General features: G+C 38.9%; 1 protein-coding gene across 5 annotated transcripts in view; it reads left to right on the top strand.

Annotated features, from left to right (window-relative positions):
• Nucleotides 1-22,042, top strand: part of cadm1a (cell adhesion molecule 1a) — a 399,217-nt gene that overhangs the window by 332,824 nt on the left and 44,351 nt on the right. For 3 of the 5 annotated variants that reach the window (XM_043676688.1, XM_043676689.1, XM_043676687.1), the window contains 3 exons: nt 7,489-7,585; nt 9,513-9,685; nt 17,919-17,990. In XM_043676688.1, coding sequence (XP_043532623.1) covers nt 7,489-7,585; nt 9,513-9,685; nt 17,919-17,990 — 342 coding nt within the window. The remainder of the gene's footprint in view (nt 1-7,488; nt 7,586-9,512; nt 9,686-17,918; nt 17,991-22,042) is intronic. The other 2 variants (XM_043676690.1, XM_043676691.1) reach the window with 1 other exon arrangement.

Here is a 22,042-nt window from a genome sequence, read left to right as displayed (position 1 = left end):
ACGTGATCATGAGCTGTGACTTGTAGCCCCACCGTCCCTATGTAAGCGTGTGTGTCTGCAGTCATTTTCAACTTTCTGCAGTGGTACGGAATCTATATTTCAAAGTGCACTGGACAAATTTTTTCACACTTGGGAGCCTAGAAGTTCTGCAGCAAATGAGCCAGGAGTTTCTGTTGCAAAATCAGTGACAGTGCAAATCCAATTAATGAATGAGTTCCAGGGATGTAACTGCTGCCAGTGACAGATGGCTGTGCTCAGAAACACTTTTTTTGTTTTGTCCTCCTCTGTCTTCACCTCCCTGCTCACTGAATGTAGTTGTTCCTATTCAGACTTGGTTTTCGTCACCTAACTTTGCCTGTTCTGTATTTCTTCCTGCAATTGGCAACTTATCATCTATCAAGTTGCTGGAGATTTACTTTGTGTGTGTGTGTGTGTGTGTGTGTGTGTGTGTGTGTGTGTGTGCACACCGTGCCTTCCTTCAAAATCCAACTTAAGGAAGGCTGACTGCTTGTTTATTTCTTAAATTTGATGCTGAGGATTTCTTATTTCGAGCAAATGTTGCTCAGAGACCTGATTTCATGATTAATTAATTGAATATTCAGCCAGGATGTAATCCAACTTCAGTGGGTAATAAAGTAATTTTGAAGTGAACTACGTTTTGTTCCCAGGTTGACAATGTGAAAGAAACTGAGAGTATCTGCTTTATAAAGGATGTGAAATTTAGTTTCTTCATAAAGTTGGGAAGATCACTACATTCTCCTCAGTGCACCAGAATAAAGTGGCAGGTTACTAGCGAAGAGGAACTGAGCAAAGAAGCAGTGGCATTTATTAATTTTATTGATGGAAGATTATTGGTAGAGCAGTGTAAATGGATAACTTTAAATATATTTCATCAAAATAATAATGATAATTCTTTTAGTTTTTTTCCTACCTTAATTATTTCTAAATAACGATTGGTTGAAAAGAATGTCAGTCATAAATTTGACCATTCCTCATCACCGAAGTCAAAGATAGCATTGATGGTCATTTATTGTAATTGTTATGAACTATATGGAGATCAGCAAATTGAAAGAAATGAAAACTGGGCAACTTGAGCGAGACTCTCAACTTCTAATCAAGCCAAAAACAGTCTAGAATTAAGCTCAAATTATCAGGCAAATTGCAATCAATATGTGCCATAAATCTCACATTAAATAGCAAATGCAACAAAGATAGATCTCTCAAGTTTGCCAGGCAGTCCCTTCAGCATTTTAGATAGTAATCTCAACTCGAGTCCTTCAATGCTGTGGAATTCCAGCTCATATTTCTGTGAGGATTTAGCCAGAAATTCTCATCTGACAACAGTTCCCAATCAACCCAAATTCCCTGGGCACAGCTTCCTATGTGAAGGTGTAGCCTACGATAGTTTCTGCTTGAATTATACCTTCATTTAATCCCTCGGTAACATCTTTGTGCATTGTTTTCCTTTAAAGTACTTGAAGCAGGGTCAATAACCTTACAGTTGTTTAACCCCACTTTCAGGTCAAACTTTCATGTTCCTTTTTTATCCAGCTGTGCCAATGGGATCTGAGCTCAGGTGGTTTAATCTGATTTCAACTAACATCAGATTCCCTGAAAACCTTTTCAGTTTGGTTTAGCTTTTGTTTTTTCTCAGAAGTCTGAAAGCTCAGTTACTCATTCAGGTTAGGGAACAATGTAAGCTTTGATTCCGTCACACAATGCCAAGTGATTATCTTCATTACAATCTCAGTACCACTATCATCACTGCACTTTTTTTGCTTTTATTTCTTCTTTGCAAAGTCTGACTTTGTGAGCTTGCTGCAGGATTTATTTCATCGCTCAGGTGTTGAAATTAGCAATTGTAATTCCATATGGTGGCTGGTTGTTGCACAGGACATTTTTAAGTCAGTGTGTGCAAGTATGTAGAAAGATTTAAAAATAAAACCAATGCTACTTTTACGTACGTGACATGGAAATCTGATTTAATAAGCAGAAATTGCAAAATCTCTTCCTTGCCACGTGATGATAAAATTGATTTTTCTATCAATGCAGCTGTTGATCATAATAAGTGCAAAAGCATGAATGTGGATGACAAATTAAGGTTTGACCCCTAAAGTTAAGTGATCACCATAAACAGTGATCAGTCGAAGTGAATTCCAATTTGGATATTCTGTTGTCTATTAGGATGGATAAATCCCTGGACCTGATCATGTGTTTCCCAGAGCTTTGTGGGAAGCTAGGGAACTGATTGCTGGGCCCTTGGCTGAGTTATTTGTACCATTGACAACCACGAGTGGGGTGCAGGAAGACTGGAGGTTTAGAACATCGAACAGTACAACGCAGAACAGGCTCTTTGGTCCTCGATGTTGCGCCGACCTGTGAACTGATCTAAGCACATCCCCCTACACTAACCCCGTATGGTTATCTAAGGACTGTTTAGATGCCCCTAATGTTAATGACATTGGCAGGCAGGGCATTCCACGCCCTTACCACTCTGAGTGAAGAACCTACCTCTGACATCTGTCTTAAATCTATCACCCCTCAATTTGCAGCTATGCCCCCTCTTACAAGCTGACTGCGTCATCGTAGGAAAAGGTTTCACTGTCCACCTTATCTAATCCTCTGATCATCTTGTATACCTCTATTAAATTCCCTCTTAGCTGCCTTGTCTCCGATGAGAGCAGATCCAAGTCCATCAGCCTTTCCTCATAAGATCCTCCCTCTAGACCAGGCACATCCTGGTAAATCTCCTCTGCACCTTTTCCAATGTTTGCACGTCCGTCCTGTAATGGGGTGACCAGAACTGTACGCAGTATTCCAAGTGAAGTCGCACTACTGTTTTGTACAGTTGCAGCGTGACATCACGGCTCTGGAACTCATTTCCTCTACCAATAAGACGTAACACACCATATGCCGCCTTAACAGCACTATCAAACTGGGTGGCAACTTTAAGGGATCAGTGTACATGGAATCCAAGATCCCTCTGCACATCCACACTACCAAGAATCTTTCCATTGACCCAGTGTTCTGCTTTCCTGTTATTCTTCCCAAAGTGAATCACCTCTCATTTATCTGCATTGAACTCCATTTACCATCTCCCAGTCCAATTTTACAGTTTGGCCAATGTGGTGCCATTATTGAAGAAAATAAGGTAATGAAAAGCCAAAGAACTATAGACCGCTGTGTCTGACATCAGTGGTGGATCGGTTGTTGAACAGAATCCAGAGATACAGGATTTGCATGCATTTGGAAAGGCAAGGACTGATTAGGGATAGTCAACGTGTCTGTGTGCATAGGAAATCATGCCTCACTAACTTACGCGAGTTATTTGAAGACGTGACAAAGCAGATTGATGAAGGCAGAGCAGTACACATTATCTATATGGACTTCAGGAAAGTGTTAGACAAGGTTCCAAGTGGTACACTAGTTGGAATGTTAGATCACATGAGATCCAGCAGAGCTATCTGATTGGATACAATATTACCTTGATGGTAAGAGAAAGAGGATGGTGGTGGAAGGTTGCTTTTCAGACTGGAGGCCTGTGACCAGCAGTATGCCACAATGATCGCTGCTGGGTTTACTGCTTTTTGTTATTTATATAACTGATTTGGATGTGAATATAAGGGGCATGGCTAATAAGTTTGCAGGGGATATCAAAATAGGTGGTGTAGTGGACAGTGAAGAAGGTTACCTCAGTATAATGGGACCTTTATTAAATGGGCCAATGTGCCAAGGAGTGGCAGATGGAATTTGGTTTAGATAAATGTGAGGTGTTGCATTTTGGTAAAGCAAACCAGGGCAGGACTTTTACAGTTAATGGGAGGGCCCTGGGGAGTGTCGTCGAACAAGAGGCCGAGGGGTGCAGGTGCATAGTTCATTGAAAGTGGAGTCACAGGTAAACAGGGTGGTGAAGAAGGCATTTGGTACACTGACCTTTATTGGTCAAAACATTGAGTATAGGAGTTGGGACATCATGTTGTGGTTGGACAGAATATTGGTGATGCCACTGGTCATCTTTCCACAGGAAGGATGTTGATAAACTTGACCGGGTTCATTGCTATGATATTGCTGTGACTGGAGGGTTTGAGTTATAGGGAGAGGCTGAGACTATTTTCCATGGAGCATCGAAGACTGAGGGGTAACCTTATAGAAATTTATAAAGCCATGAGGGGCATAGATATTGTTATATATAGATATAATTTATAAAGCCAAGGTCTTTTCCCTATGGTGGGGAACCCAAAATTAGAGGCCATAGGTTTAAGTTGAGAGGGGAAAGACTTAAAAGTTACCTGTCAGATCCTTTTTACACGAGGAGTTGTATGGTACGAGCTGCCAGAGGAGGAAGTGGAGGCTGGTACAATTACAACATTTAAAAGGCATCTGGATGGGTATATGAATGTGAGGGGTTTAGCAGGATATGGGGCAATTGCTGGCACTTGGAACATCTGATCACTGCAGACAAGTTGGACTGAACTCTGTTTCTGTCGAAGGTAAAAGCAGGTCTTTCAATATATTCTTGTTGCGTATCCCACTTAAACTTATTCACAGTGTCTATTCCTTAAAGGTTGAAGTGAACCAAAGATTGACATTGATCCTTGTCCTAGTTTCACTTCTGAATAAAAGCCATGGAATATATGTGCAGTTCCTCATGTTCTTTTGCGATACAAAGATAATTACGAAAGTGAGGTATGAAGAGAATACAAGGAGCCTACAAAGGGTTATAGATAGGTTTGGTAAATCTGGCAAATGAAGTAAAGTGCCCATTTTGGCAGAATGAATAAATGGGAAGAGATTGCAGAGCTCCGAGGTGCAGAGATCTGAAACAAACAAAAACAAGTTGCTGGAGAAACTCTGCAGGTCTGGCAGTAACTGTGGAGAGAAAGCAGAATTAACATTTTGATTCTTTGTAGAGAATTGATAGCCAGGAAAAGGTGGATTTATACTGATGGCGAGGGTTGGGGAGAGAAATGAGGGAGCCTGAAGAGAGCTAAAAAGTTGAACAGACTAAGGGATTGTTGATTGTAAGCTAGATAGGTAATAATGAGAGATGAAATAGGTTGGCTGTGCTGATAGCAACAGATAATTGCAGGACCTGCGAAATTGGTAAAATGGAAGAAAACTTATTGGTTGTAAAATTATTGAACTCCATGTTGAGTCCTGAAGTCATCAGGGTCCCCAAGCAGAAGATGAGGTAATGTTCTTTCAGCTTGTATTGAGCTTCTCTGGAACACTGCATCGGGTCTGAGACAAGTGTTGGTATGCGTCCTATGGTAGATCTGGGGTTTCCTAGTGCATGACTTGTAGTATGCAGTTAGTAATCAGGAAATGTAACAATGTTATATTTATTATTAAGGGGATTGAATGGAGGGATAAGTTGGTTATGCTTCAGGTATTTGAGACTGTATGTGAAGTGCTGTGTCCTGTACTGATCATCATATTTACGGGTGGACGTTAATGTTTTGGAAGCAGTTCAGAGATTGTTTACTGGACTAAGATCAGGAATGAGCAGAATACCTTACAAAGAAAGGCCTGTATCTTTTTAGAGTTTAGAAGAAACAGATGTGACTTAATAGAAATGCGTACGATCTCAAGGGATCTTGACCGGGTCGATGTCAAAAGGATGTTTCCTCTTATTATTGGGTCTAGAACTAGTCGTCATAGATTAAAACTAAAGCTTACCAATTTAAGATACAGATGAGGAAACCTGTTTCTCTGTTGAGGGTTGAGAGACTTTAGGGTTCTGTTTCTGAAAAGACAGTGGATGCAGCATGAGTTTATTGAATGGTAGCACAGGCTCAAAGGGTTGAGTACCTTAGTCCTGTCGTTTGTATGTATGAAGTGGGATTGTGTTCAATTAATGACCAAAATCGCTGAGTGGTGAAAATAGCCTTTTTATTCAGCGACTGCAGGAGCACAAGTTCAAGACAGCAAAAGAATCCGGAAATACCGTTCTTACAGTAGCCTTTTTATGCACTATTTGGAGATGCCGATGTTGGACTGGGGTGTACGAAGTTAAAAATCATACTTCACCAGGTTATAGTCCAACAGGTTTAATTGGAAGCACTAGCTTTCGGAATGCTGCTCCTTCATCAAGTGATTGTGGAGGACACAATTGTAAGGCACAGAATTTATAGCAAAAATTTACAGTGTGATGTAACTGAAATTATACATTGAAAAATACCTTGATTGTCTGTTGAGTCTTTCACCTGTTCGAATACCATGGTAGTTTCACTTCTTTCATGTGTAAATGACAAAACGTTGTTTTAAAAGTTGCATTCTCAGGTTAACTGTAACAATTGGTGTTAGCTAGACAATATGTTGAAGGTGTTAGCCCCCTTGTAGAGTTACATTGTACTTTGCTCAAAAACTGCATGAATTGTCTGTAAAACTCTGATTCTAATGTAAAAAGTGAGATTACAATCTAAACACATGGCACAGACAGAGAACACGGGGGCTAACACCAATTGTTATAGTTAATCTGAGAATGCAACTTTTTGTCATTTACACATGAACGAAGTGAAACTACCATGGTATTCGAACAGATGAAAGACTCAACAGACAATCAAGGTATTTTTCAATGTATAATTTCAGTTACATCACACTAAACTTTTGCTACAAATTCTGTGCCTTACAATTGTGTCCTCCACAACCACCTGATGAAGGAGCGGCGCTCCGAAAGCTAGTGCTTCTAGTTAAACCTGTTGGACTATAACCTGGTGTTGTGTGCTTTTTAACTTTCTATACACAGTTCCTACACATACAAAATTCCATCGCTATGGTATTACATTGTTTCATCTATGGTACACAAAGGTTTGAATGACTTCTGTCCTGGGAAAACAGGAGATGGGTTAAACATCTGTTAAATGGAGCTGTTACTTCTAATGGGATTAGGAATGACTGTCCGGTCTACTTGCTAATTAAGAAGTAATAGTCCTTCTATCTTTTAAATTAATACAATTCTATATGCTCTAAATAAGTTAGAAATTATACCTGTACTTAACAAAGAATAAATGATAGTAAACTGAGTACCGCAGCTGGGTTGTGAGGTTTGTTTACTATTTGCCAGTGAGAGTTTGTAAAGTTAAGGTTTTGGAATGAAAAGATGCTCTTATGTTAAACACATATTTTGAATATGGTATTATGTCCTCAGTAACTTCTAAGTGTTATTTTAAAATTCTCCCCAATAATCTTAAAATCTGCAGTAAATAAAGTTAATGTTTTCACATTTTATTGGCATATGGCTTATCTGATTTAGGGTATAGCTGGTTAAATAAAGAAAAGAAGGTAGAGAAGATTGGTGTCTCATGTGAGCACTTGCTATAACCAATCCCTTGAGTGACTAGGGAATAATCTCAATCTGAATCATGTCCTGCAGCAAGCTTGTGCATTGACACTGGGGACATGTGAAAGTTGGGATGAACCCTGGAAAGACAGAGTCAAACTTCTTTCAGAGAAAAAGTGTTAAATTTGTCTTAATTATTTCACCAGATAAGCCCCAAGTGCAGATCACAATGAGCCAGCCACAAGGTTTGACAAGAGAAGGGGACACTCTAGAACTGATTTGCACAGCCAGTGGGAAACCGCAGTAAGTATATACGCTTCAAATTTGAAGAAAGACTGATGTTTCTTTTGGGAAATTATGTTTGATATATTTATTTTTACACACAGTTAACTAATTCACAGACCTGTTGGGTGAGTTCAGAGTTTTTATTGCTGCAATAACCTTCAAGTTGAAATTGATGAATAAGGACGTTTATCCAAGGGACTTCAACAATGATATCTGCTGTGTGTGTGTGTGTGTGTCTGTCTGTCTGTACGTGTATCTCAGCTCCATTCAGCCCTTTAAAGATATTAACTTCACTTACAAACTCTGTGACCTTTTTTTTTGAAGGCTGACTTCTAATCATAAAACACCCTTTTAAATGTAGTACAGAACATGAACAGCAGTGTTTAACCTTCAGAAGAACATGTTGTCTTGGTAGTTTTAGTTAAATTGATTGATACAGAAGTATTCTTTGCATTTCATTGCATTTTTGTTTCCCTTGGTGTATTAAGTCATTTTCACTTACAGGAGGCAATCTATATTGATGCATATATTCACTGCATGAAGTACTATATTACATTACTAACTAGAATGATCTCGATTTTTATTTCTGATCTGGGCTGGATTAATTGCTTGTCTTCTGTGACTGCAGTTAACCTCAGTCTAGCACCTAAAGGAGAGCAAAGTTTAGCTGCAATGTCCTGCATCTTGTTGCTATGAAATGGTTGGAAAGTACCAACATTTTTTTAAAAATTCAGATACCAGCAATCTGTAACAAAAGTTTTCAAATAGTGATGAAAACTCTTACCAGGTCAAGGACACATCTAAAAAGCTGGAGATCAATGAACGTTCAAGGTCTAGAAGCATTAGCTTGCTTTCTCTCTTCAGAGATGCTGTCACAACTGTTGAGTCTTTAGAGCATTAAATATTTATGGACACTGACCAAAAGAGTGAACGGGTTCTCAGTTAAAGGACTGTGTAGGCTTGGCTATGCTATGCTCTATGACCCTTGACTCACATTTGAAAATGGTTACTTGAACTAAAAGTTGAGTAGCAATAGACTTGAGAGGGTGATGGGAAATTGATTAGGAGCTGATCTATGTGCTGTATAAAAATCTTGCGTTAGTGTATGCATTCTTGTCAATTTTTCTATTACAACCTCCTTATACCACTTTTATGATTGAAACTGTCTATGTAAACTTAGCAACGATACAGTAATTAAACTCTTACCTCCAGTGGAGGGAGCATTTTAGTTAGTGTGAGCAGTGTACATAGCCAATTTTTATGATAAATGTGGACATAGAAACTTATAATGGAAATATAAAGAACAGAATGTATCACTTCAAAATGAGAACATAATTACATTTGTGCTCCCTGGTCGAATAATCCCCTGCCCTCAAACTCACTTCACCTAAAAACTGCTCAGCTCTGTGTACAATGTAATAGATAAAATTCAATTTGCCTGGGGAAATCTTGATAGCATGATGTATTTCAGCAATCAATATAGCTTCTCTCAGCTGGAACATTTCTACTTTAACTGGGTTGTGATGGAACAGAGGGCATTCCACATAGAAGGGATTAGACCAAAGTATTACAAGGTGATCTACCTGTTATTGTATAAGCTTATTTTATTGGTCATCAACCAAAATTGTTGCAAGTACAATTGTGTAGAAATATCGCCAAAAAGCATGACATTCCTGTTAAGCATGTGCAATTGTATATCTTGGGTGAAAGTGATAGACAACAAAATTAGGACACATGAGAAAAAGAGAAAAAAATTGATGTTTTTTATGAAACTTTGGGTTTTAAGATGGAGAAGTTTATAGGTTATGACTGGGGGAATGATTTTCCTTTCCGTAATGTGTTTGAGATGATTTGTAATTTAAAATTATGAAGTGCAGCTATCACCTCAAAAAAGAAGTGACAGTAAACTTGCATTATAATTGATTTAATCTTAAAATTTCCACAGGCCCAATCTCATATGGAAACGAGTGGATGAGGAAATGCCTGATCGGGCCATTTTTACAGAGCCAAGGACTTTTATCCTTGAGTCTCTAAACAAAACTGACAATGGGACCTACCGCTGCAGTGCTTTCAATGCTGTTGGAGAATCATTTGAAGATTATGTCTTGCATGTCTATGGTATGTACAATTCTCATCCAAAACTCGTGCCCTTTCTCCCTTTCCTTCTTTTTACCCCCTCCCTCCTCTTTCCCACTCCCCCTCGCTCTCTCTCTCTTCCCCTCACATTCTCAGTGGATAGTTTTTTTTAAATAGTTATTTTCATTGCTCATAATGTTTTGCATGTTAGAAATGTAATTTGTCTTTTGAATGTTAAAAATGAGAAAACAAAACAAACGTAATCTGTGTAAATGACATTAATCGGAGCGGAAAATGCATCTAGATGCTTTTATTTACTAACCATAAATCTGCTGTGCTTTTAAAAATTGTGATGTCTGATTGTAGAGTGGAATCCAGTACTTATTGTATACCATGGAATTTTGATTATCTGAAGGTTAATGCTCCTTATGTACAATACACTGATTGTTGTTCTATCTGCATTGATGTTAACCCATACTTCCTACTAAATGCTATTCAGTTAAAATCCTTTTTTCATAAAGCTCACCTGTAGTCATCGTGTCTTTTAAAATGGAGTCACATTTCGCAGGAGTGAAGCTGTGAATTGCAGGCTTTCGCAAGTAAACTTAACGAAACATGACTTTGTTTGGATCATGAGGCTCAAAGCGACTTGTCCTTTTTTTTTAATTGTTCGGTTTTGGAAATCAGGAGCTTATCAGCACCATTTTGTGAGCTCCTTCCCCGTCCTCTCAAAAAATAATTATAACCATAGAAAAGTCATCTTATTTGTACTTCAAGTTCATGTAAATAAGGTCATAGTAATTGGTGCGATATTTTCCTGATTTGTCCCCTTGAGACTGGGATTTCTTTCTGATCCCCATTAATACTACTTTGTGATTGTGACCTCTTTCAAAAGTGGAGAATGATCACCAATTTCAACTCTTAACCCTTTTCCTCCACGGTGCCCAACAGCCAGCCAAGAATCGATCAGACTATCCCATTGAAGGCAGCTATATTGAAGCAATTGATCGAGTGAGACATCTCTCAAATATCTGGTGCAATAATTAGGCCACCGAGTGGCTAAATCACAGTTATGTTTAGTGTCATGGAAATCTGACGCGTCAAGTAATTTTCTTCACCGAAAAGGTATTTTGCTGTGTTGTCATGGTCTAAGTCAAAATGAAGTGGTATACAATAAGCTGAGCCCTTGAAACCTAATGCATTGATTATGTGCATGATGACATAATATTTCTGAGAGTGGCATGTCTCTTACTCATAATATCCTGCCCATAGCGTTTTGCAAAACAAAAGTGCAGTAAAACTGGAAGACTCCCCTAAAGCTGCCAAGTCTGAGTTAGATATTACATACATGAAATACACTTAGTTGAAATTGCATCTCAATTTAAGAGAAGGGTAATTTTATGGTTAGGTACAAGGACTGATGAGTATTTCCTGCAGATCACCTCCATGGGATTCATTTTTGGATAAAGATAAGACTTTTAAAAGCATTGCTCTCCATTGAGATGCAATGAACACCATCTGTTTATCTCAGCAAATATTGCAGCTGATTCTCTGGAGTGATCTCAATCAGAGCAATCATTGGGGGTTGTCTGCTCCACACGATTAGTGCTGTTAACCTGCAGCTAAACCAAGTGTATGCTGCAAGTAGACAAAGCCAATTGCATTTATGTAGCACCGTTAACGTGTCCCAAGCCACTTTGCTGGACAAAAATTACCCAAATGTGGACAGCAAACCAGAAGTGATATTCCTGTTGCCTTGTCACTGAGGAGAATATTTGGACATTAACATATGGTCTGACACGAAATAGCTAAATGCTCTACTTTGTACAATGGTTGGAGATGACACCGTTCATAAAAATGTGAGCTTATAAACAGCTGGATCAAATATTGAATGGTTTGTGATTAGCAGCTGCCAGGGGATTTCCAGTTGCCCCCTCTATACAGCAGAGCGAGCTGTGTGAATTGACATGAGAAAAGGTTTTGAAGCACCATGATAAATTTATGATCGGCATAAGTAAGGAGAAACATGTGGCTTGCTTTTGCTTCTCACCCTGTCTGACCGTCATTTTTTCCAATATTTGGGATACAGAAGAGGAAACCCAGCCTATTGTCACTCCAAAGAGAGGGATAGTGCAGAGTCGACACAGCCCTTTGGTTCGAGTCACTTCAGAATATCTGCTGCTGAATTTGCTGACAGCAAGAGTGCAGAGCACTCAACAGAAATGCCCCAAAAAGTAAAGGATTGTAATGTTATTATTATGAAATGGAGATGACCAAGCAGGATAGTGCTTATCCATAATTGTCTCCTCTTGAACAGTACTGCCAATAACCGTATTTCCATCAGTAGCGTTACTGATGTGGGTGTTTCTATATCCCATCATGCTGGCATTCAGCATATCCACTTGAGATCAGCCTATTACTGGTTCGCTTTGTACAAATGAAATTCTCTGCTTTTTGTAGATATGTTCCAATATCAATAAAATACAAATAGCCGAAGAAAATGTACTCAAAAATACAGTCAGCTGTAGAAACTGAAGGATTCATTTCGCTTCTAAAGCAGATGGCAGCTGTTGAATTGGTAATTGGGAGCATTCCTTCTGGTCTGATCGCTAACAGAGATGGGAAATCATGCACATTTTAAAAATAAGAGGACCGATCTAATGGGATGCAGTCTGGCAGTACTGTTTCAATGGGTGTCTCAAATATATGATACAGCAATTGAGCTGGAACAGACTGCATGGAATAATATAGTTCATTTCCAATTGTTCTGTTTTTCAGATGAGTCCTCCTTCATCTTTCAGTCTCTATTATAACTGAGTAATGTGCATTGAAAATTCCATTGGAGTTAAGGAGTTGATACTCTAACCACTTTTCATTCCAATTAAATTCTGTTCTGACTATGTTGTCCAAATTAAATCCTAAATCACAATAGCTTAAAGTTTGAGTTCCTGATGATAGTTGTGATGAATTATGCCCATTTCACTGGTTATCAGCAAGGGTTCAGTCAGTGCATAACTGATGTTGTCACACTAAAATTGACCAAACTCACTCCTTTAATTTCAGTAGGAAGTATGGCAATTAAACATAGCTCTATGCTGTTTCAGAATGAGACCATGTCATTCAAAGCTGGCTGATTAAATGCTGCCAAAGCATTTCAGACCAGCACTTCATTGCCCGCTAAAATGGCTCTGAAATGTGACCTTGTCTGTCATGCTACTCCCATACTGGAGCTACATATGCACTTGAGTTAAATCCCAAGCAGTGCAAGAGGTGCATTGGCTCAGGGACTAAGCTCTATGTTTTCATGCTTACTGATTTCCTAAACACTTGGGAGTGTTGCCCCTTCAGAAACCCTACTCTCCCCATACAGTGACTCGGATGATAGATGCTGTAAGCTGACTTAACTTAGTGCCTGTCTGATAAAACTTAGGAATAATTGCGTGGTTCCGTTTCACAAAAACGGCTTTTTGTGAAAGCCATTTGCCGAAAAGGTAATTTCAGGCTGTGCCACAGAGTGAATTATAAAAGTTTTTTTTTGATAAACTGTAGACCCCACTCCACTTTTCCAGTCTGTCTTGAGCAGTAGGATAGCATTTAAAACTGCATGATTGCCTTTGGTAGTCCTATGGAAAAAAAACTCAGTTAGAAAGAATTATTAACTGCACAGCCCTTCATTTCTACCTTTCTGTTCATTTAATTTTTTTTAAAATGAGCTTCAGTGACAGCATCAGGATTACTGGCTAGGGAGAGTTACTGAGCCAACAGTGTGAGCAAGCTGAATTAACATCACTCGAGAGATGATCATTAACCCAGTGGTGCTCCAGCTTCAATTGTGCATGTTAATACCAACTCACTCATGCTGTCAAGCGCAGTAACTCTGGCATTACACCACCCCACTGTGCCATCAGTGCTTGCTGTTTAAACAAATCAAAGAAAAACGAGGCTAAGGAAGATGATTCCTTATAACACTCCCACTCTTTTTCCAAGGGGGACACAATTGTTGGTGTAGACCTAAAATTAATCAGACCTGTTGGAGAGACAACTGTCATCTGAGATTAAATCAAGCTGTCTTGTTCCATTGTGTGCTGGCTATGAAATACTGTTGATGCACTCTATGTACTGACAAAAAAAATACTAGCTCCACTTAATATGCCCCAAAATACTTTGATATCTGTTATCTGAAGAATGAAATTCAACCAACCAAAGATATTAAATTTATTTCCTCTCATTGTTCTGTTTATTAAAATTTAATAAGAGTGGCAAATTAATAATTTATACCAATACTTATTGGCATTTGATGCTAAACTCATCTGTGAAAATAATTTCAATTCACAGCAAAATTCTGGTAAAATGTCATCTAGAATACTTTGTCTAATTAAACTGAGAGTGTTTGCCTTGAACACACATTCAGCACAAGGACATGTTAAAATGCTCACCTTTTCTCTGTTGAGTTTTACAGCTGCTGTACTATTGTAGATCCGTGTTCCAATTCTTGCCATCCATTTTCACAGCAGCAATGACACTTGCAGGAGTTTCAACTTTAACCAGGGTGGAAAAGGCGATGTATTTGCTCATTCTTCCTTACTCCATGTCAGCTGATTTGCTTTCACATTGTATGTAATGTCACAGGCATGGTGTTGAAGTATTGTGGAAGCGCTGCATATACTGAAGAATCTGATCTATTTACAAGTACTTTCTATTCCTAAAGAGTACTGCCCGTGAATTGAAAGTTCTGCTTATAGAAAGTGCATTAACAGATTATCAAAAGGCTAGTTGATGGGAGAAGGAAAGTGGTTTGCATTATTTGTTCAGTGCCAAATGATATGAGGCATTTTGTTTTTTGGAAATGTCAAGAGTGTTTGTTGAGCAGAAATACAAATTTACGGCATTGGCAAACCAACTACTTTATGAATTACCTTCTCTTTTCCATGAAACTCCTGCAGTGTGGCAGTTCCTGCTTTCACTTTTTTTTTTATTTTGAGTCTATCTTTGGTGAATTACATGATTCTATTTTCCCCTATTTGTTGAAAGACAGCCTTCTGCCTGTTCCCCTCCCTGTCCACTCCCTCTCAACCTCTGATCATTTATGTAGCAGTGTTTTCTGGTTCGGATGATGGCTTTTTCAAGAAGCATCTTATGGTATCCTCCCACGACATGGTAATTTACTTCCAATGCATCACAAGACTTCAGTAATGATTCTGCTCTACAAGTTGCAGGAGACAAGTGCCAAGACTTTAGTTGTTAGTGGGATTATTTCTGAGCAGGTGTGGCAACATCACAACAAATACTGACCAAAAATATATTTGGAGTGAGTTATTCTATTCTTCACAACTCAAACCTATTTCAACGTGTTTGGCTAAACAAAGTTGGTAGCATTGTGATTAAAGTTACTGGATTACTGATACTTTGGGGACATGAATTTAAATCCCATCACAGGTGCTGAAGGGAGTTTAAATTTGATTAATTGATCATCTATAATAAAAAGCAACTCTGAATCATTAAATGACCGATTCCTGTCGTAAAGCCTTCCGGGTTCACTTAATGCCTTTCAGGGCAGGAAATTAGCCATCCTTATCCTGTTTTATCTACATATGATGCCAGAGTTGCAGCACTGTGGTTGACTCTTTACTATCTGAATTGATTGAGCAAGCCATTGTCTGCTCCAGGGTAATTATTGGTAGGGAATGGATGTTGGACTTGGCAGCAATGCTGACATCCCAAAAACAAATTTTTAAAAAATAGACTAGGAATTAAATGGACAGAGAGGGCAAGAAAAGTATCCTGAGTGTCCTCAAAATTAATTTAATGGAATATGGTTAAATGCAATGCCTTTGATTGTTTTTCCTGTCTATCAAAATTGCCAAAAATAGCACGGAACATCATGATGGTATTTCTTATTACATGATGCTGATGGTCAATGGTTTGACTTTTTTGAAGGGTCACAACTCTAGTGTTTCCCTCAATATGCCACAAGTATTTTGCTAAATAAGGTCATGGCATTTTCGCGTTAAGGCTTAAATTGCTAATTGTGGAATTTATACAGGACTCTTCAGCCCATCAAGTCTGTACAGCCACAAATACACTACTATGTACAGTGGTCCCATTTTCCTGAACTAGGCCTGTAGCCTTAAAGGTTATGACACTTCAAATGCTCATCCGAGTTCTATTTAAAGATCATGAGGCTGTCTGTGTCAACCAACATTTCAAGCATGCATTCCAGATTCCCACTACCTTCTGCTTAAAGCTTCTTGTTAAATCCCTTCTGAACCCTTGTACCTTTCACTTTGAAATTTTACCAATTTATTCTTGACCATTTGTCTAAGAGGAACAGCTGCTTTCTACCCATCCTGTTCTAAGATGCTGATGTAACATTGAGGATTTCCCAGGTAAACAAGACCCATTTCTTTCAATAGCTTTTACGTTCCAATCATTATCCTTCCCTTAACAATATTACCTGTGAATTATTGTAGACAGACAGTCAAACCAGTTTATTATTCAAAAACGTGTCTACCGAGGTGCTCTTACTTTAAGACAAAGGACTGCGGTTCAAACTTAGATTTATCAAAACATTTGCAAATTGAAGTAACAGCTTTTAGATGATAAATTAACTTACCTTTACCCCAAACTAGGCTATCTGCCTGAAAGACACAAGAGTTCCAGATCATAATGAGTCTTCCATTGTTAAGGTGAACACCTCTATTTAACATCCTGTGAAGGTCTGGGCTGATCCCTATTGGCTTTCACCCTGTGATAACCTCAACTTCTTTGTATTCAATCAGGCCTTGCCTGCAGAAACGGTTTAGCTAATCTTTTATGTTGGGCCTAGTTGCTTAGACTGTTGGCCACTTGGCTACATCTCCATAGATCCACAGTAATACGATGATAGCCATTTCATTAGTGGTAAATGAAGGAGATCCACGAAGCCCTTCACCACCTCCACCTTGAACAATCTGATTTCCACCTTACATGTTCCCATGATGGCAGTGCTGAACTCAAGTTCTCCATTTGTGGAGAAATGACTTGTGCCAAACAGTTGGGTATCAAACCTTTTCTATGTCCTGTTAAGCTGCTTTGCTGTAGCATGGGGACCTTACAACCAAAGCAATGGAGCATCTTGTAAACTGTGAACTGGGGAGGAGTTGGATTGTTAAATGGGAAGCAAAATGCTAAACTTTAATAAGCACCTTGACCTGTTGCTTAGTGCACTACTTGAGTTAGTAAAAAAGTTATTTAATGGATTAGGACGTTGCTGGAAGGCTAACATTCATTGCCTGTTTCTAATTGCCCATGAACCAAATGGTTTGCTCGAACATTTAGAGAGGACAGTTGAGACCCAACCACATTGCTGTAGGTCAGACCAGGTGAGGAGAGCATGACAGAAATCCTTCCTTCGAGCATATTAGTGAACCAGATACATTTTTGTGGCAATGGTTTCATAGTTGTCATTACTGTGACTAACTTTCAATTACAGGTTTCTTAATTCATTTTAAATTCCAGCAGCCATGAGGATGGGAATTGAATCCCTGTCCCTCTGGATTACTCTTCCAGTAACATTACTATTATACTACTATTTCCCCAAAGCCTGTTGTAACAAACCTTTTATTTTCCTGATAACTTGACTACCTAGAATACATTCTGTTGAAAATAAACTTTTTTAAAAAAAAATTACACAATTTCAAACTACAGCTTCAAACGTCCTTGTAAGTTGATTGGTTAATGTGACCTTTCATCGATAGCCTTTTTGCATATGCTCCAGCTCTCTGGCACTGCAATCAACAGTGTCTCCAAAATAATAACATCTCATCACAAAGAAATGTTCTGCTACGCTGAATCGCTCACTATATATACTTTTTGATGTCGAGCCTGTATTTTGACGTAGAATATCTTAAACTCATAACAGCTAACAGTGCCGTTAGCAATGCACAGCAATTACTTTAATATCTGAGAGAAGCTGTGGAGAAGGCAAAGAAGGACATTAAAAAGCCATCTGGGATTTATGTATGACTTATGATTGCTTTCAGTCCTCCCATGTTACATAAAGCTCATGGCATCTGTGCTTCATATTATAGTTTTGACATGGTCAGAAATGTCATGGTGGGTCAGGGGGTGTTAGCAGAAGGTAAGGAATTCTATTCGAAAAAGCCATCACACGAGCCAAAGAGATTAGAATTTGTTATTTATTTACAGATTTTATTTTCATTTTTTGTGATTTTGTGTGAAAAATGTTGTGTATTTCATTTGTGTTTTTATTCATTTTTTCCTTTTTACCATCTAGATGCACCCACTACTACCCCACCTCCCACTACAACCACCACTACTACCACAACCATCCCTACCATCTTGGAAGGTACAGTACCCACATACCATCTCGCTTTTTTTCCCTCAATGCTACTTATCTCTCTCTTTGTACATTTGGAATATGTGCAGCAGTTTGTGAGAATCTAAGGAGAACCCCACTGTCAGAGCTTCAGGCTGCAAATGGTCTTGTCACATCACAGCAACTGATTACCTTACAGAATAGCTTTTGTTCTGTCTTGGCAAATTGAGATCTCATAAGCCATGATTGTCTTTCTGAGGAAGGGTATGCAATCCTATATGTTTTAAAAATCTATCCAAAATGGTGGATAGGAGAAAAATGGTGCCTGTAAGAGATGCTCCTTTTATTTTGAGGGTTTTTTTTCCAATGCTAGAGCTGATTTCATTGATTCTTGGAGCAGTAATTACTGTTTTATAAGCTGTTGCTTGGTTTTAGAACTTGGCAAAAGAAATCTAAATAACAATCCTTTAAAACAGGAGAAAAGAGAGCACAGTAAACCACATAGGGGTTCTTCTAAGAACTGTTCAAGTTACAACAATTAAGAGGCATCTGGATAGATATATGAATAGGAAGGATTAGAGGGATGTGGGCCAATGGTGGCAAATGGGACTGGATTAATTTAGGATGAGTTGGACCAAAGGGTCTGCTTCCAGGCTTTACATCTCTATGACTCTGAAGACATGTTTTCAAATAAGGGATTTTTTTTTTTTTTTACAAAAAACACACTCCTTTGTTGGATCTAACACTTTTACAAACCCTCTCTGGATTTTTCTTTGGTACCTTGTGTTGTCACTTATTTATTTGAATACTCCGATCCCTAACAAAAGAAGGATTTTCCCATTCTTTTGGTAAAACGTTTACAATATCAAATATCCACCTGAAGGTTTAACTTTGATACAGACCCACTTTCAACAGGAGACTTTGTTTTTCAATGAAGTACTGGATTTAATTCCTTACAGGAATAATAGCTGCCATCTGTTTAAATGTTGAAAAGGATAATTAACCTGAATAAAAATATGGTTTTCCAACATTTTTGGATGTGAGGAAAGACAGGAAACTTATTCACAGAAGAGACACACCATACAGTTATATCCAGTGTGTTCTATAGCACTGTAATGCATGCAAGGTCAATGCAACTCTGAAGAAGCTTGACAATGTAGATGCTTGGAGATTACTTTTGTCTGGAATGAAGGGTCACAGTCTGAGCAGAGACTGTCCATTTGGGACTGAGCTAAGATGGAACTGCTTCATGGATTGTTGGAATTCTGTAGAGAGTTGCAGATGTCCAGTTGTCGAATAGATTGAAGGCAGAGATTGACAGAATCTTGATCATGCAGGAAAACAAGGGATATTGGGATAATGTAGTTGAGGTTGGAAGTCAGCTGTAATCTTCTTGAATGGCCCAACAGTTTCAATGGGCTGAATGGTCTGTGTCTGCTCCTACATATGTTCAAAAGAACTTTAAAAAAATCTTATCTTAGAAATCTTTATCAAAATTGTGTGATAACAGATTCAACAGGTCTGAATAACTCTGAGGGAAAGGGGAAGGTTCAATTCCATGTTTTAAAACATGAGATACAGTTGTCAGAGCCAAGAATATCAATGTGACAATTATGTTGCATTTTAAATTGATGCCACAAATAGTTCTGACCTTTTTATATGGGCCTGATCATAAGATGCAGAATTTTTGTTCATTGAACAGTATTAAACCATCCCTTGGGGCAAAAAAAGACAATTTAACTCTGTTCTGTAAAAGGTCCTTGCAATCTACCTATGAATCAGTGACAGCAGACGTTTATAGGGAGTCTAAAAAATATAATAACCCAACCCCATGCTGTGTTGCTGCCTTGATATACATTTCATAGAATCATTGATTTCTCTACAGTGTGGAAACAGGCCATTAAGCCTAACAAGTCCATACTGACCCTCCGAAGAGTAACCCACCCGTTCCCCTAACCTATTACTCTGCATTTATCCTTAACTAATGCACGTAACCTGCACATCTTTGTATTGTGGGAGAATGTGCAAACTCCATACCGACAGTCACCTGAGGCTAGAATCAAATTCAGGTCTCTGGCTCTGAGAGGCAACAGTACTAACCACTAAGTTACCGTGCCACCCTCTAGTTCTCATACACAAGTGGCTCATAGGACTGTTTTCAGCAAGGCATGTTATTTTGTCTAAAATGAGAAGTGAGGCAGACTTCCATAATTGAACTGCTCAAAGCAGAGTTGATTGCATTGTGTGTCTGCAGTAGTATGACTTCATAAACATCTTAAAGGGAATCAAACTCTTGCATGCAAAATATTATCGAATAACTTATCTCAAGTTTTAAAGATGTGATGTAAACTTACTTCCATTCTAGTGCAGCTCAATTACCATCTAAATTCCAACTCTAGCAATCCACGGCTTGCTCAGATTTGGTAGATAATGTTGCAAGTCAAAACCTAAGTCTTTCCAATCTCTTGAACTAGCTTGGTTTCCCTATTACTTGATTAACCCGCGGGGATTTCCAACTGCACAAAGGTGAGATTTTCACTTACCTTTTTTTTCTTCTATTCATTCATGGGATGTGAATGTCATTGGCTGGGCCCAGCATTTATTGCTCATCCCTAGTTGCCCTCATGAAGGTGGCAGTAGGCTGCCTTGAACTGCTGCAGTCCATTCGGTTATGGCTAAACATGTTACTTTCCATTGCATTTTTGTTGCTCAATAGGTTCCTGGTAACAATGAGACATCAGATACAGAACTTGAGGGCAAACTCCCCGTGAGTGGTGACCTCCCTTAAATGGGGTGAATCTCACACTTGTGGTTCATGTATACACTAGGAGATGCTGCAATTGATTGAGGAAGGAGAATAGAGAGACAGATCAGCATTTTCTTTTTACTTTTAGAATAGTTTGATATCCTTTTCAAATATAGTGGCAGTTAGTTATAATACAAAGTGGGGTACGCAAAAATGAAACCATGTTTCAATGGATCACATTATTAAGAAAATTCATTTTTGACCATCAGAACAAATTAACTTCATTTGAGAATCCAGAAAGCTGAATGGTATAAGTGTATGTTCACTACAACAAACCATTCTAATAGAGCTTTACTATTAATTTCAGAAATTGAAAGCAAGGATTCTTAGGGTGTGCTAAAGTTATGTGATCCCTCGAATTAAAGTATGATCACAGAATCACAACAATTGTTATGACACAGAAGGAGGCCATTCGGTCCATTGTGCCTGCGTCGGCTCTTAACGGAGCATCATGACCTAGTGCCAATCTCTTGCTTTCTCCCCAAACCCTTGCACACAATTTCAATCCAAATAATGATCTAATGCCCTCTTGAATTCCTCAAATGGCAGTCTCCTCCATGCTTCTAGGCAGTGCATTCCATACCCTAACTACTCACTGTGAAAGGTTTTCCTCGTGCCCACCTCACTTCATTTGCGCATAATAAACCTGTGCCTTCTCATTCATATTCCTTTTGAGTGCTTCTCCTTATCCACACTATCCAGCTCACTCTAGAAAACTAACATCAAATCTCCTGTCAGTTGCTTCTATCCAAGGGACACAGCCCCAACTACTTCACTCTATTTACTTAACTGAATTGGCTCATTCTGGAACCATTCTTGTAAATCACTTCTGCATTATCTCCAAAGCATTTACATCTTTCCTATAATGTGGCACTACAACTGTATGCAGTACTCCAGCTGAGGTCTAACAAGAATCTTCCATAAGTTTAAGTAGCTTCTTTGCTCTTCTACTCAATGAGAGAAAGTGAGGGCTGCAGATGCTGGAGAACTGAGCTGAAAATGTGTTGCTGGAGAAGCGCAGCAGGTCAGGCAGCATCCAAGGAACAGGAGAATCGACGTTTCGGGCATAAGCCCTTCTTTAGGAATGAGGAAAGTGTGTCCCGCAGGCTAAGATAAAAGGTAGGGAGGAGGGACTTGGGGGAGGGGCTTTGGAAATACGATAGGTGGAGGGAGGTCAAGGTGAGGGTGATAGGCCAGAGCCTCCCTTGACCTCCCTCCACCTATCGTATTTCCAAAGCCCCTCCCCCAAGTCCCTCCTCCCTACCTTTTATCTTAG

This window comes from Chiloscyllium plagiosum, chromosome 35 (genome assembly GCF_004010195.1).
Source record: "Chiloscyllium plagiosum isolate BGI_BamShark_2017 chromosome 35, ASM401019v2, whole genome shotgun sequence".
In the NCBI taxonomy this organism is placed as follows: domain Eukaryota; kingdom Metazoa; phylum Chordata; class Chondrichthyes; order Orectolobiformes; family Hemiscylliidae; genus Chiloscyllium; species Chiloscyllium plagiosum.
This window is presented reverse-complemented; position numbering and strand designations above follow the sequence as displayed.